Here is a 15332-nt window from a genome sequence, read left to right on the forward strand (position 1 = left end):
CCCCCCAAAAAACACACTGTGTACACTGTCCACATGCAACTCACACTCACACAAACCCTGCGGCGCTTATACATATAAACATATAAATGTGTCTTTATATGTTTATATGTAGTGTTCATGGATACAATCTTGGAAATGGGTACAGTGCCAAAAGCAGAAACATATAGACACAAGCATACGTAAGCACACACGCACAAACACAAACACAGAAAGACACACAAACATACACACACACACACACACACACACACACACACACACACACACACACACACACACACACACACACACACACACACACACACACACACACACACAAACAGTTGATTTGAAACAAGCCCTCGTCTGAGTTGTGAGTCCACGCGTACAGCAATAAACAAAATCAAAAACGTTCAAAATGTCTACAATGATTCGTACCCCGTTCCCAATTCTCTTTGATTTATGTGTGTGTGTGTGTGTGTGTGTTTGCATGTGTGTGAGTTAATGTAGTCCTTTGGGAAAGATACCATTGGTGTGTGTGTGTATGTGAGTGTGTGTTAACTTGTTTGAGGTAGTAAATTGCCGGGGTTGATTTGGCACCGGGAATAAGCTAATTCATTTTGATGTCTTTTATTGATTATTAGTCCAATTACTGTGAGTTTACAGCACTTCCTGTGTCTGTGAACCCCGCCCCCTCCCCCTGGCTCCCTGCCCTCCAACTCCACCCCTCCCCTCATCTCCTCCGCCTCTTTCAACTGGCATTCAAACAGGTTGTTGTTTAGAGGAGGGAGACAGGGAGGAAGAGAAGATTTGATGGAATGCAGACGACAGGAAGGGAAAAAGAAAACAACTATTCTTAAGGAAATAATAATATAATGTAATATTTTGCAATTATGTAATCTTATTATGTAATGTAAGATGATATTATATGATGTATATGTAGAATATAAATATAATTTAATCTAAAATAAAATAGAATAATGAAATGGAATAATACTTGATAGTCAATTAAACATGTTACAAATCATAGATCAATTCAAGCAGTTGCAAAGTGAACTGCTAACCATACAAATCCTTGATTGGTATGTTATAACCATCATGGGTAAATACGTATGGGGGGGGGGGGGGGTTGTGATGCTAAATATCAAAAGAGGAAATAAGAAAAGGAAGGATGAGGTATCGAACGACAGATGAAACCCAGCAAGAGAGAGAGAGCGTGTGTTCTGCCGAGGTCAGTGGCACGCTGCAGGAGGACAGACAGCTGGCAGGAAAGATTAGGTTTTATATTGTGGGATGTGGGGGAGCCAGTGGACTGGATTAGCTAAATGGGATTCTCTATTAGCGTTTAACGCCTGCCCAAACCATGGCTTGATTGCCCTTCTTTTTTTCCGCACGTGTGCACCACTGGTGTTGCTTTGCATGTGTCAATGCATAGGGATGGGAGTGCGTATCTAGGTTTGTAGCTGTGTGAGTGTGTGTGTGTGTGTGTGTGTAGGTTTGTATCTATGTATTTGTGCATTTGTGTGTTGTGTGCTATTAAATATATATAGCTGATGGATATAGCTGAACTGGTGTGGTTGGCTCATGACCTACTTCCAGAAGCGCATGTGTGCCTTCTCCTCGCCGGCCAATCGATACAGAGATCAGGAGACAGAATTCTGTAGCGATTTGATGGGATATGTGTATGTGTTTTGTGTGTGTGTGTTTGTGTGTGTGTGTTTGTGTGTGTGTCTGTCTGCGTGTGTGTGCACTCTCGTGTAAAAACCAAAGAGGAAGAAAAACACAATCCATCAGACCCGTCACCAAGGTGATGCCGGGAATCTATCAATGAGCCGAGGTCCCAGTTGCCATGGAAACGGTTATGAATGAGAGGGGTTGCAGTAACCGTGGCGACAGTGGTGAATGAGGAAAAGGAAAAGGGCCTCATTGCCGTCCTCACAGCAGGGGCCGTAAATTGACAGATGATGCCCTGACGAGATCACCTGCATCACCAGTGATGTCATTAGCAGCTTGCAAAGGCACAGGCACACACACACATACACCCCCCCCCCCCTCACACACACACACACACAACACGCACACACACACACACACACACACACACACACACACACACACACACACACACACACACACACATATACAACCTCCTTCACTAACACATATGTGCCTTAACATACATAGGCACACGCAGTTGACCTATGCATTATCTTTCCTTCGTTCATTCATTCATCGAACACCAGATCCCCAGGTGGGGTAGCTACGTGCAGGTTGGGTCCTATTTCCGATCACTCACAGTCTGGATATGGGAGCAGAGATGGAGGATATGCTGTGTCATGGGGCCACTGTAGATGACAGGGGAACAGTGGGGTAGAGCGAGATATACCCTGAGTGACACAGTGAGAACGAGAGAAAGAGAGAGCCAGACCAAGAGAGAGAGGGTGAATCACTTTGTGCGTCAGTGTTAAAGGCAGCAGGCCAATGGAAACATTGTAACCATCCCAAACACACACACACACACACACACACACAAAAACCCCGCTACTTAATATATCCTTTGCCGTATAGACATGAAATAATCTACTCCCCCCTCCTTTCTTTTCTCATTTTATTATCTTCCCTCTGCTCTCTTTATTACCTTGCTCTGTCTCTCTCTTTTTCCTCCTCTCCCTCTCTCTCTCTATCTCTCTCCCTCTTTCTCTCGTCTTATACCACCTCTTCTGTATGACTGATAACATCTCGCCCTTGTTTTTTGTCTTACATTTCTTTTCTTTCTTCCTTACCTCTGCAGTGACACCCACATTTCTGTTCTGCAATAATAAAGCACGTCATATTTTGCCCTTATTTCTCTGTCTGTCTGTCTGTCTGTCTGTCTGTCTGTCTGTCTGTCCTTCGCCCTGTCCTGTAGGATCCTGTCCACAGTGGGCTCGGACTTCGACCTGCGGACCCTCAGAGCCGTGCGTGTGCTGAGGCCGCTGAAACTGGTGTCAGGCATTCCCAGTAAGAAACACACTTCCGGCTCCCCTCTGACAGCCCAAAATTCACTATTAGAACCCACTTTTATTTTAACACTTAAGGTTAACACATGGCTTTTATCCAAAGTAAATTGGCCGATCACACCGAATGTGTTTTAAAAGCTGGGGTTTCTCTCTTGTCATTGTAATGAATAGGAACCATTATTTGCTTGCCTTTTTCAGCTGAATGTGTTGCGTTTTTGGATGAGTTGAAAATGATGTAAACTCTAGAAAGAATCGGCTTCAACAAAACCACTTTTCCCAGTCTGCAGAAGTCTTCATTGTGACCTGCACCTCAATGTATTTTAGAAACATGTCATTAGTGAGCAGGTAAGGAGGGGGTCAGGGTTTTCTTGCTCAAGGATGCCTACTGGTAGAGTGCACACATTGGGGTTCAAACCCAGAACCTTTGGCTGGGCGTTACACACCACTTACCCAAGACTAAACCGTCCAGTCTCCAATATGAAGTCTGAAAATCTTTTCTTTCTATAAACACTCTCAGATCACGTTATACCCTCTCTTTTCACGACCAGTTTGTTGGTTATTTCATACCTTTCTGTAAATTAGTTGAGGAAACGGATGAATGCACTTCCTGTGAGTGCTCTCTTGATTAACTTCAATGCAAATGCATCGGAGCACTCAGAACAATGCATTCCTTTTCCCCGGGACGACTCTACGGCAACGATTTTTTCTCGGTTTTCGAGTCCGCCAAGTGTAACTTCTGCTCTGCTACAATGGCCCGACTTAGAATGCTGTGCATGTACAGACACGTGCTCTTCACGCCATGTTAGAGGCAGGTGGAGAGCAGGTTGGCTATGTCAACAACAAACACAAAGAAAACTACAAGGAACACATGAAATTATTGTATAGCCACGTTGGGGGGTTAGATCAATTTATCAAGCGTGCCGACAAACGGGACTACGGTCATTGGGGATTTCAAACCCAGAACGTTTTTGATAGTTAAACACACTTTACCACCAGACTGTTCTGCCGCTACCTCTATGCTGTATCAATGAATAAATATTTATACAAATAAAAACATTTAAATTGATAGAACATTATAATCAATAGAAATAAGGAAATTAAGACAGAATAACAACACAAAAACACAGTAAGAGCAATGGCTAACAGATTTAATCCAGTCTATAAATTTGTGTATTTAACAGAGATTTAAAAGAAGTGATCCTGAATGGCTATGGAGACACTTTAATGATCCTATGTGTGCATTGTCCTCCAGGCCTGCAGGTGGTGCTCAAGTCCATCATGAAGGCCATGATTCCCTTACTTCAGATAGGACTGCTCCTGTTCTTCGCTATCCTCATGTTCGCCATCATCGGCCTGGAGTTCTACATGGGCAAATTCCACACCGCCTGCTTCGACAATTACACAAGTGAGTTTGTGTGTGGAGGTGTCATGCGTGTGTGCGTGCGTGCATACTTGTGTATGTGAGTGTGTGGGTGTTTGTCTGTATGTGTATAGTATATTATTAAGTGCAACAATAGAAGGGCTAATACATAGTGATTTTGCAACTTTACTTTGGAATCATAGGTGAATAGGAGTGCTATTACTAGCAATGGTGTTTTGGTCATTGTTTTGTAATCTCTCGAGAAATGATTTGTCATTCTGTAATTAAAATGAGATTAGATTTACACTAGAACATTTCTTTAAAGGTATCTCAAATTGTCATATTGCAAACAAATAACCCCATGATTCATTCTAATGTACAAGCCCTATACATGTATAACATCAGAATGAAATGCATGTATGGAATATATGGAATCACGTATTTGGTTACAGATTAAGGTTACCCATACTTAGGTTAGATTAAATTTAGGTAGGAGGTGGTTATGCTTAGCAAGCAGTGTGTCGCCAGCCAATCATGGTTCGATTATTGGCAGTTTGGGCGGGTCTTCCAATGAACTGCTGTAGGATCCATGAAATTGCACGTCTGCTGAAGGATCCTTACATGGGAGTCACCTGTCCGTCTGCTTTCTCTCCCATCCCCTTCCTCAGAGGATGTGCGGGAGGAGTTCCCATGTGGTCTGGAGGCTCCGTCGCGCCTCTGTCCGGAGGGAACCACCTGTAGGCAGTACTGGCTGGGGCCCAACTACGGCATCACCCAGTTTGACAACATCCTGTTTGCCATCCTCACCGTCTTCCAGTGCATCACTATGGAAGGCTGGACTGAGCTCCTCTACTATGTAAGAGCCTGTTGGGTGTCTGTGGAGGAATAATTAGTTGTGAACTTGCAGCAAAAAAGGCAGATAAATCTATTTTGAAGTTCTAATCAGTTCAAGTCAGAAATTTGTCAGCATTGACCAATCAACATACATTTTGTTATTTTTACCTGTACCAATGATGTCACTCAAAGAACTGGCGGCTATAGTTTGGTTCATGCCAGGCACCCTTCACTAAATTGACATCTCTTAGAAAGTGATACAGTTACTATGCAGAAAAGAGGGTTAACCTTGTTGTTTAGGATTTGATCTGAAACCATTATTTAGGTTGTCGGAAAAGGAATGTAATCATTTATATGTAGAGAAGGTAAAAACTCCCTGCCTTTGTGGGGAAAGCCGAGTTCCATAACAAAGCAATGTATCCCAGCATGCGCTTGTCTTCTGCTCCCTATCATGCTTGTGTTGACCATATATGATATGGTGCGGATATTTCAAGGGGTCATTTGCGCCGCACAGGGCCATTTGTGCCGCGTCGTTTAAGCCATCCACGCTGGCGGCTTTGCCAGCGGAAGATTTGCATCTATTCGTGTCTTTGCATTGACTTTGTATATACTGCGCCACGCCTTCGCTTTTGCCGTGAACGCACAGCAAAGAATAAATGGGAATACAAATGTAGTGGATCCAACTTCGACCGTTTTCAATAAATTCCATCCATTAGTAGTACCTCACGGTATTTTCGCGCTGGGCATAGGGTTGTGTTGCGTGACACTTGCTTGGTGTTGTTTTTAAGAACAGGAACTATGTCTGCATACAATGTCACCGCTCCTCACCAAGAGAGCTGTTCCTCTCTCTCTCTTTCGGTGGCAGCTGTTGCCATGGAAACCAGAGGTAGATGAGGGTCATTGAGTGTTCTTCTCTCTCTCTCTCTCTCTCTCTCTCTCTCTCTCTCTCTCTCTCTCTCTCTCTCTCTCTCTCTCTCTCCCCTGTCTCTCTCTCTCCTCTCTCACTCTCACTTGCTAAGTCTACCTCGCTCTGCTGTCCCCCTTCCAGTTCTCTTCCTTGCTATCTTCAGATTTTCTCCCCATTTTTTCCCCCTCTGTCTTTTTCTCTTCTCCGTCTCTTCCTTTGTCCCTCCTTCAGTCCCTCCTTCCTTCCTCCACCTGGCAATATCTAATATATTTCCCCACCCCTTGCTATAACTTCTATTCTTATAATAATCCATCCCTCAAGACCCCCTCTCTCTCGCGCACTCTGTCTCTCCCGCTCTCTCCGTCTGTTGCCATCCCTCTGTCTGTCTCGCTTTATTTTTCTTACTCTGTTCCTTTTTCTCTCTCATTCTCTCTCAGTCTGCATCTTTCCCTCTCCCTCTCTGGCCCACTCTTCCTCCCTCTCTCTCTCTCTCTCTCTCTCTCTCTCTCTTAATCTCTCCCTCTCTGGTCCTCCATGGCTCTCTCCCTCCCTCTCTCTGTCCGTCTCTATGCTGCTCTATATTTAAAAAGCCCTGCTCAGCCCAAGTTATTCTGGCAGCTGCTGAGGAGGGGAGCAATAAAAGTTTAATGTCTGCTGCACATTAGGTACAAAGCAGCAGACACACAGTACATTCAGGAATGGAGGAAAGAAGGTAAGGAAGGAAGGAAGGAAGAGAGAAAGGAAAGGAACAAAGATGGGAAAAAGGGAAGGAAGGAAGGAAGCAAGGAAGGAGAGAAGGGAGAAAGAAGTAGAAGAAAGGAGGAGGGAAACTGGGCATGTGGGAAGAATAGGCTAAGGAAATTGGACAGGAAAAATATTATAACATTTGTTAATGAAGTAGAGAAGAAAGGAGGGAAAGGAAGGAATGAACAAAGATAGGATGAAGAAAAGAAGGAACCAGGAAGGGTAGAACTTGATAGATGGATAAACAAGAAAGACTTGAAAGGGAGAGGAAGAAGGTAGTAGAAACGCTAGAATGTTAAACTAACAGGAAGGGTTTAAATGGGGGGGTGGTGATTGCATCTATTATTTAGTGAGCCGAGAGCCGTCCCAACAGTTAAGGGTGGATGGTATGTACTTATGTAGAATGCATTAAGAAGTCATCAAGAGAATGTCATTGAATTGTTGTTTACATTAAGCTAGGAAAATAAACATTTTCTTAAGGATAAGTGGCATAATCATTCATTCATTTTTCAGGATATTTGTTGAGATTCACAAACTGGAATGAAACCAATGGGCTGTTTCTTAGCATCTGTTCGTGGCTTAGCTTCAGTCTAATGTGTTTAAAGAAATTCAGTTGATGGACCGATTGGTAAAGACGCCAAACAAATGTTGCCACGGTTTGACCAAATGTAGCTAGCGGGTAATTGATTTAACCTTAATTTACCTGGATGACCTTTAGTTACCAAATGTTCTGTATTGTAGCTGTCTAGCATGTCTTTGGCTACTTTGGATATATTAGTTGAACAGTCCTGCTGCCTGTCATACTAAATATACGAAATAGACGATTATATATTAAATCTTCCGATTCAGGGATATTTGAGTAAAATATTTAGAAATGTCATTTATTTTATAGCAGATTAGTGATTGTTGTTATTATTTTTTTTGTTGGCTGTTATTGATTTTTCACTTGGCCACAAATATTGAATTTTCTATTCAGTGTCTATGTTGGGGGTACTGGCAATGTTCTCTGACTTGCTTTGAATCAATGATTTAAAAATGAGCATGTTGAGCTTCAATACTTACTTAACTTACTTAACTGGATGCTGGTCATCAACCTCTGGTCAGATTACCAGAAAAATGATGATGATGAAATTAATTTTTGTGCATATGTGTGTGTATGTGTTTGTGTGCTTGTGTGTCCCTTGTTTATATATGTTGTTTTGTGTGTGTGTGTGTGTGTGTGTGTGTGTGTGTGTGTGTGTGTGTGTGTGTGTGTGTGTGTGTGTGTGTGTGTACAGAGCGACGACGCCTCAGGGAGTGCGTGGAACTGGATGTACTTTGTTCCTCTCATCATCATCGGTTCCTTTTTCATGCTCAACCTGGTGCTGGGTGTTCTGTCCGGGTGAGTTGCACACACACACACACACACACACACACACACACACACACACACACACACACACACACACACACACACACACACACACACACACACACACACACACACACACACACACCCATACAAACACTCTCACACACACACAAACACACATGCAGAAACACACACGCACACAAACAGAGGCTTACACACAGATGCAAACACACGCACACAAACACACACATACACAAATTCATGTAATGAAATTAATTTTTACTGGTCAATTTGTCTGCAAGTAAATGAGAAGAGCCGCTTTAGGACTTTTTTATATTAATTAGCATACCCTTCTGCACTTCTTGGTTGCACACACACAAGCATGCTGGTCTGTGTGTGTGTGTCGCTCACGGTGTGTCCTGTGTCCCTCTGCAGGGAATTTGCCAAAGAGAGGGAGCGCGTGGAGAACAGGAGCGAGTTCCTGAAGCTCCGCAGACAGCAGCAGATCGAGAGGGAGCTCAACGGCTACTTGGAGTGGATCTGTAAAGCAGGTTAGGGGGGAGGGCAGGGAGGGAGAGAGTAGGAGGGAGGAGGGGAAGGGAGGGGAGGGAGGGATGAAGCAACTTACAAAATGGTTACCAAGAGTGGATCTGTTATGCAGGTAGGGTGGAGATGGGAGAGGAAGGAGGGAGGGGAGGGAGAGAGGGGAAGGAGGGATGAAGAAATTGTCAGAATGGCTACCTCGAGTGGATCTGTAACGCAGGTAGGGGGAGGCAGGGAAAGGAAGGCGGAAGGGAGTGAGTGAGCGAGGGAGAGAATGCGGGAGGGAGGGAAGGCCGGAGGGAGGGAAGGGGGAGGGATACTGTGTGGAAGATAACGAGGTAAAAGAGAAAATGCATGTATCTATCCCAGAAATGTATGTTAATATAGCTTTTTTATTTCATTGAAATAAAAAATGCGTCAATTATTTATCTTTCTCTCCTTCGTCTCAGTTTTCTCATTCAAGGATGAAACTGACATTTCTTTCATTTCATTTTTCTTTACAGTTTTGCATACATTTTTTGCATACATATATTAGTGCAAATGAGCAAGAACATGAACATGTCCAGATCAGCCTATTCAGCCCTATAAACCCTTTGGGTTGTGGCTGTCATATCACCTGCATTGCCATTAGGATTGTCAGGGGTGGTTGTTCATTTTTCTCCATAAAATTAAATTTTCTGCTGTTGTTGAGTGGTGTTATATCTGTGTTGCAGAAGAGGTCATTCTGGCTGATGATGAAAATGATGGCGAATACGACGGTACACACTCACTCACGTGTCTTTATTTTCAAGTGTGGGTGTGCGTGTCTGTGTGTGTGTGTGTGTATGTTTGTGTGTGAACATTTTCTCCATTTTTACTGTATGTGTTTTATCTTATGCTGTTGCGATGACTCCTGAAAACTTGTGGTGTCCAGAGTATGAATGTGTTAAGCATGCTGTTTGTCCTCTGCAGGCTCCCGTAGGAGAGCCACGAAGAACCACAAGAACAAGGCAGAACTACTGAACCCTGAGGAGCTGGATGGAGACCTGGCAGTAGGTAAGACAAGATACACACACACACACACACACACACACACACACACACACACACACACACACACACACAAAGATTCATACATGCACAGACAGATGACTGATGGACAGATAAGAACTACAGCCAAAAGTACCATTTGAACTAGATTTTGTTACCTTGTAAGCTTTTGAAACATCTGTAACTGCTAGTCTACCTTACTATGTTAGAGAAGGGCAAGGGCTGGTACAGAGAAGGGCAAGCACTAATCAACGCCATTCTTTCCATGACCAAGTTATAAGAAATAGTTTCATCAACTATCAAAACTATCACGACCCCTAACTGAGCACGCACTGTTTACTTGTACTGTAGTTTTGACTAACTAAATATATTATTGTAGTATTTCAAGTAAAACATTTTTATTTATTTTATTTATTTATTATTTTCAATGTTTGTGTTTTCCATGCAAAGTCCATTGAATCTTGAATCTCAGATTCATCTAACTTTCACAATAGGATATCCTTTATAGCTTGGTCATTAAAGTTGACCAATCAGTACAAAGAGCAGTTGCGCATTCCGATATCCATACTTCCCGAACTTACTATACTTAGTTTGAGTACGTAGGGCGTTCCAATTACGATCGGGGCGAAAAGAAGTGAAAGGACCCGGATGGTGTACTAAACAACTGTCCAAACGCTGAGTGGGGATCGATGTACACTTTGCGCAATCAACGGCAGCCATGTTAGCGTAGCGGAAGAGGCGAGCCAGGCTGAGCCAATGTCAGCGCATTTTCCACATAGCCTGCATTAATGGAGTCATTTTGTAGTTTTTATAGCTTTTTAGCTTTTTTTAGCTGCTAGGCGTAAAGGGTTCATTGTTCAAAGCAGGATGTATATGTCAGGGGATGAGCCGCGGCGGTAGTCGCGATCGTATTTTCAGTAAGTGCTCCTAATTTAAAGGCTCCTGAATTGAAGGATCCTAATTGGATGGCTCCTAATTAGATGCCTCCTGATTGGAAGGATCCTAATTGGATTGTTCCTGGTTCTCCTGTGGCCCTTTAGGTTCTCCTTTCGCCCGCGCAAGCCTGAAGAGCTCCAAGCTTGAGGGCACCACCTTCGACCGGCGGGAGCGGCGACTGCGCTTCTTCATCCGTCACGTGGTGAAGACGCAGACATTCTATTGGACGGTGCTGTGTCTCGTGGGCCTCAACACTCTGTGTGTGGCCGTGGTGCATTACGACCAGCCGGAACCACTCTCCGACTTCCTGTGTGAGTAGCGAAATAGACCTGCATTCAGAAACAAGTGTTCCAAGGCATTGATGACTTTGACAGAGTGTAACAGCTTATGCCACACATGGGTTGAGGGATGGATGGGTCGATGGATGGGTGGATGGATGGGTGGATGGATGGATGGGAGGATGGATGGATGTATGCATGGATGGATGGGAATGGATTGATGGAGGGTCAGATTGATGGATTGGTAAATGTCCAGAATAGAGACAAATGGAGAGGGGACACACAGAAGGATGCTCTCTGTCGTCCTCTATTCTCTCTGCTTAACCCCCCCCCCCCCCTACTATCTCTCGCCCCTTATAGATTTTGCAGAATTCATTTTCCTGGGAATCTTCTTGTCCGAGATGTTCATCAAGATGTACGGCCTGGGGAAGCAGGCCTACCTCAATTCCTCCTTCAACTGCTTCGACTGCATCGTGAGTCACACACCGGACGGTGCCCAGCATGCCGCAGCCAGTTCATTTGAACTGTTTCCAAACCACGATATCGCAGCCTTCTGTTTACCCCAAAAATGGATCAACGCTCTTATGTGTCCCACAGTCCATAAAGTTATAAGACAGGTAGAGCACTCAAACCTTGTCCCCCATGCACTTCAACCCCTCGTTCCTGGGGACCAGGTTGCCCATCAGGTCTGGGGAAGGGCAGCCCCCAGCATAGCTTGTTGTTTATTTTATCTGATGAACTGCAATGTGCTTAGTTCAGTAGGTGTATGAGTACATCTGTTTAGTTGTTCTGTGATATGATGAAATGCCCTATGATTATGCTGCACACATCTTAACCCACAGGGGCAGATGAAGTATCTCTGGCTCACTAGCCTGTACCAGGACGCTGTACCCAGAACACAATACCTTGTTCAGCTCTATACCAAGTACCCTGTACCCGGTTACCAGAACCCAGAACCCAGTACCCTGTAACCTGTACCAAGTAACCAGTGCCCATTACCCAATACCATTTACCCTGAAGCCTGTACCCCGTACCCTGACCTTGTACCCTATTCTCTTTACTAGGGCTTTACTAGTCAACCAAATACAATCTTGATCGACTGAAAGGTCCCAGCTCTTCAACAAATTGTTTGGTTGATTTAGTTGAGGACTAGATAAACTTAATCGCCACTCTACTATGTATTCTCAATATCATTGCTTTTATGTGTGTGTGTGTGTGTGTGTGTGTGTGTGTGTGTGTGTGTGTGTGTGCTCCAGGTGATCTGTGGCAGTATATTTGAGGTGCTGTGGTCCATCATCCAACCCGGGACATCGTTTGGGATCAGTGTTCTGCGAGCCCTCAGGTTACTGAGGATCTTCAAAGTCACTAAGTGAGTCTGTCTGTTTGCCTGTTGGACTGACTTCCTGCCTACCTGTCTGACTCTGCCTGCCTCTCTGTCTGTCTGTTTGTCCGTCTCTGACTTTCCGTCTGTCTGTCCCTGTCTGTCTTTGTCCGTCTCTCTTTCTGTCGTTTGTTCTACCTCCATGTTTGTCTCTCTGTCTCTCTGCCTTTTCTGCCTGTCTGACTCCCTGCCTGTCTGTCTCTCAGGTACTGGGCGTCTCTGAGGAACCTGGTGGTGTCTCTGCTCAACTCCATGAAGTCCATCATCAGCTTGCTCTTCCTCCTCTTCCTCTTCATCGTCGTATTCGCCCTGCTGGGCATGCAGCTCTTCGGGGGACAGTCAGTCATCCTTAACATGTCTTTCTTTCTTTCTTTGTTCTCATCACTCTTTCCTCTTTCTTTCTTTCTTTCTTTCTTTCTTTCTTTCTTTCTTTCTTTCTTTCTTTCTTTCTTTCTGTCTTTCTGTCTTTCTTTCTTCTTCTTATCTTACAGGCTTTCTTTCATTTTGAATTTCTTACTTCCTATCTTCCTTTTGTTCTCCTTCTGTTTTCCATTGGAATAAAGTATAATAACTTGTTCTATAAATGTACTCTAGTGTTAAGTTATTATTGTTAAATCAAGTTGTGTAATGGCACTGTTTGAAACGATTCGCCATTCTGAATGCCTGTTTGTCTGTTTGTGTGTGTCTCTCTCTCTCTCTCTCTCTCTCTCGATCTCTGTCTCTTTACTTTTGGCCGCTAGGTTTAATTTTGAGAATGGCACTCCACCGACCAACTTTGATACATTCCCTGCAGCTATAATGACAGTGTTTCAGGTAAGGTCAAAACACACACACACACACACACACACACACACACACACACACACACACACACACACACACACACACACACACACACACACACACACACACTACAGATGCGCTCACATTCATAGTAATTTAGACACACGTACACACATAGGAGGGATAATGGGAAAGAGTGGGATGGCAAGGGAAAACATGGAGATTAGAATTCCATCAAAACAAATAATGTAATAGAATTGCTTATCTTATATGTTGTGTCATTATTTGTATGTGTGTGTGTGTGTATGTGTGTGTATACGCGCGTGTGAGTGTGTTTCTGTGCGTGTGTGTGTGCGTGCATGTGTGTGTAGATCCTGACGGGTGAGGACTGGAACATGGTGATGTATGATGGGATCAAGTCTCAGGGTGGAGTCAACAAGGGCATGCCCTTCTCCATCTTCTTCATTGTCCTCACACTCTTTGGAAACTGTATCCTATCGTGAATGTGGAGCACACCACACACATATGGACCCTCAGTGTACACGCACAAGAGCAATCACACAAACTCACACACATACAAGGAAGTTAACACAAACACAAGGAAACGTACAAACACAAGGACTTAAAAGCAACACACACACACACGCAAACACATACAATAATACACAATCAAATCAATAATTCAGCTGAAACAGCGCTTAAACATGATAAACTACGTGAATAAAACATGTTTAACCATGTAGCAGACACTTGTTTCCAATGTTATTTTTATAATTATTATTAATGGACGTGCAAACATTTACAGTATATTCTACGCAGGAAGTAATTACATACATGAAATCGTAATAATACAGTGAAAACACAGTAATAACACAGTAATTACCCAGTGATTACACAGGAATCCATCCAGCCTACCCAATGAACTGCATTCCCTTTGCATGTGTTTGAATGCGTGTGCTCCTATACACACACACACACTGCCCTGTGAAGCCCAAATGTGTTCCTCCTTTGACTCTGTGACGTTCAGACACTTTGCTCAACGTGTTCTTGGCCATTGCTGTGGACAATCTGGCCAACGCCCAGGAGCTGACCAAGGTAAATGCTGACCTCTTCTCTTCTCTCTCACCTTATTCCGTTTTCCACAAACACAAGATCCGGTGTAAGTATTTGTCTCAATGCTGACATCTCCAATAGTGCCGTTATTATTGTTGAAATTTGGCAGATGCTACAAGGTCAAGGAGTTCATGACGTAAATGGTCCAACTCCAGAGTTGGACCATTTACGTCATTGGTCTCATTGGGACCAATTGAGAATGCATACCCTGGACCATAAATGGTCAAATTTGGATGAAACAAAGTGACGTTGCAGGCAGATAGTGACTATCTTTCACTATCTCTCTGAATCGGATGCTTTCACTTTTACATTAAAGCTTTAGGAAATATATAAGTGTAAGGAGGGATTCCTTTTTTCTTCGTCATACTCTCTGCCACTCTCTCTGTCTCTCTTTTTCTCTCTCTCTTTGTCTCTCTCTGTCTGTCTCGCTCCAGGATGAACAAGAGGAAGAGCGGGCGGCGAGCAAGAAGGCTGCCCTTCAGAAGGCCAAGGAGGTCGCGGAAGTCAGCCCTCTCTCTGCTGCTAATCTCTCCATTGCCGCGTAGGTGCATTCTCTCTCGTAATCTCTCTCTACTGATTCAGCCCACAAATCAACCACGTCAATTCAAACAGTGAGGTACAATGGTCTTTATTCACAGATATATATATCTGTAGACTGTCGTGTTGGGTGTTTACACGCACAAACACATGCACACGCATACACACACAGAAAACACACACACACACACTCACATACACAAACACACACAAAGCACATGTGTTTGAACTGTGTTAGTTTTCCACTGGTCTCAGATTCAAGAGAGTCAGAACTTTTGATCTCCTCTCTTTTAAGAACCGCACGCACACACACACACACACACACACACACACACACACACACACACACACACACACACACACACACACACACACACACACACACACACACACACATGCACACTCAGACTCTCAAACCTTTTTTTGTAATAAAAGCATCCACACACATCATCTCTTTGAAGGTTTAGCGCTTTGATTTTTATCTAAGTCTCTGTCCGGTCTGTTTATTCAGCACATGCACAAGTCCTGTACTACCTATTCTTTGGTGAATATACAGTA

General features: G+C 43.8%; 1 protein-coding gene across 1 annotated transcript in view; it reads left to right on the forward strand.

The window, feature by feature from the left end:
* The window catches only part of cacna1aa (calcium channel, voltage-dependent, P/Q type, alpha 1A subunit, a), a gene marked incomplete at its 5' end in the record, with an annotated part of 89087 nt that overhangs the window by 16416 nt on the left and 57339 nt on the right, over positions 1–15332 (forward strand). The window contains 15 exons of the mRNA XM_079746904.1: positions 2888–2979; positions 4231–4383; positions 5007–5194; positions 8101–8204; positions 8610–8725; positions 9431–9475; positions 9669–9752; positions 10787–10993; positions 11321–11433; positions 12217–12329; positions 12548–12679; positions 13082–13154; positions 13496–13613; positions 14152–14219; positions 14672–14778. Of these exons, the coding sequence (XP_079603030.1) occupies positions 2888–2979; positions 4231–4383; positions 5007–5194; positions 8101–8204; positions 8610–8725; positions 9431–9475; positions 9669–9752; positions 10787–10993; positions 11321–11433; positions 12217–12329; positions 12548–12679; positions 13082–13154; positions 13496–13613; positions 14152–14219; positions 14672–14778 (1713 nt within the window). The remainder of the gene's footprint in view (positions 1–2887; positions 2980–4230; positions 4384–5006; positions 5195–8100; positions 8205–8609; positions 8726–9430; positions 9476–9668; positions 9753–10786; positions 10994–11320; positions 11434–12216; positions 12330–12547; positions 12680–13081; positions 13155–13495; positions 13614–14151; positions 14220–14671; positions 14779–15332) is intronic.

This window comes from Pollachius pollachius (genome assembly GCF_949987615.1).
Source record: "Pollachius pollachius genome assembly, chromosome: 11".
NCBI classification, from domain to species: domain Eukaryota; kingdom Metazoa; phylum Chordata; class Actinopteri; order Gadiformes; family Gadidae; genus Pollachius; species Pollachius pollachius.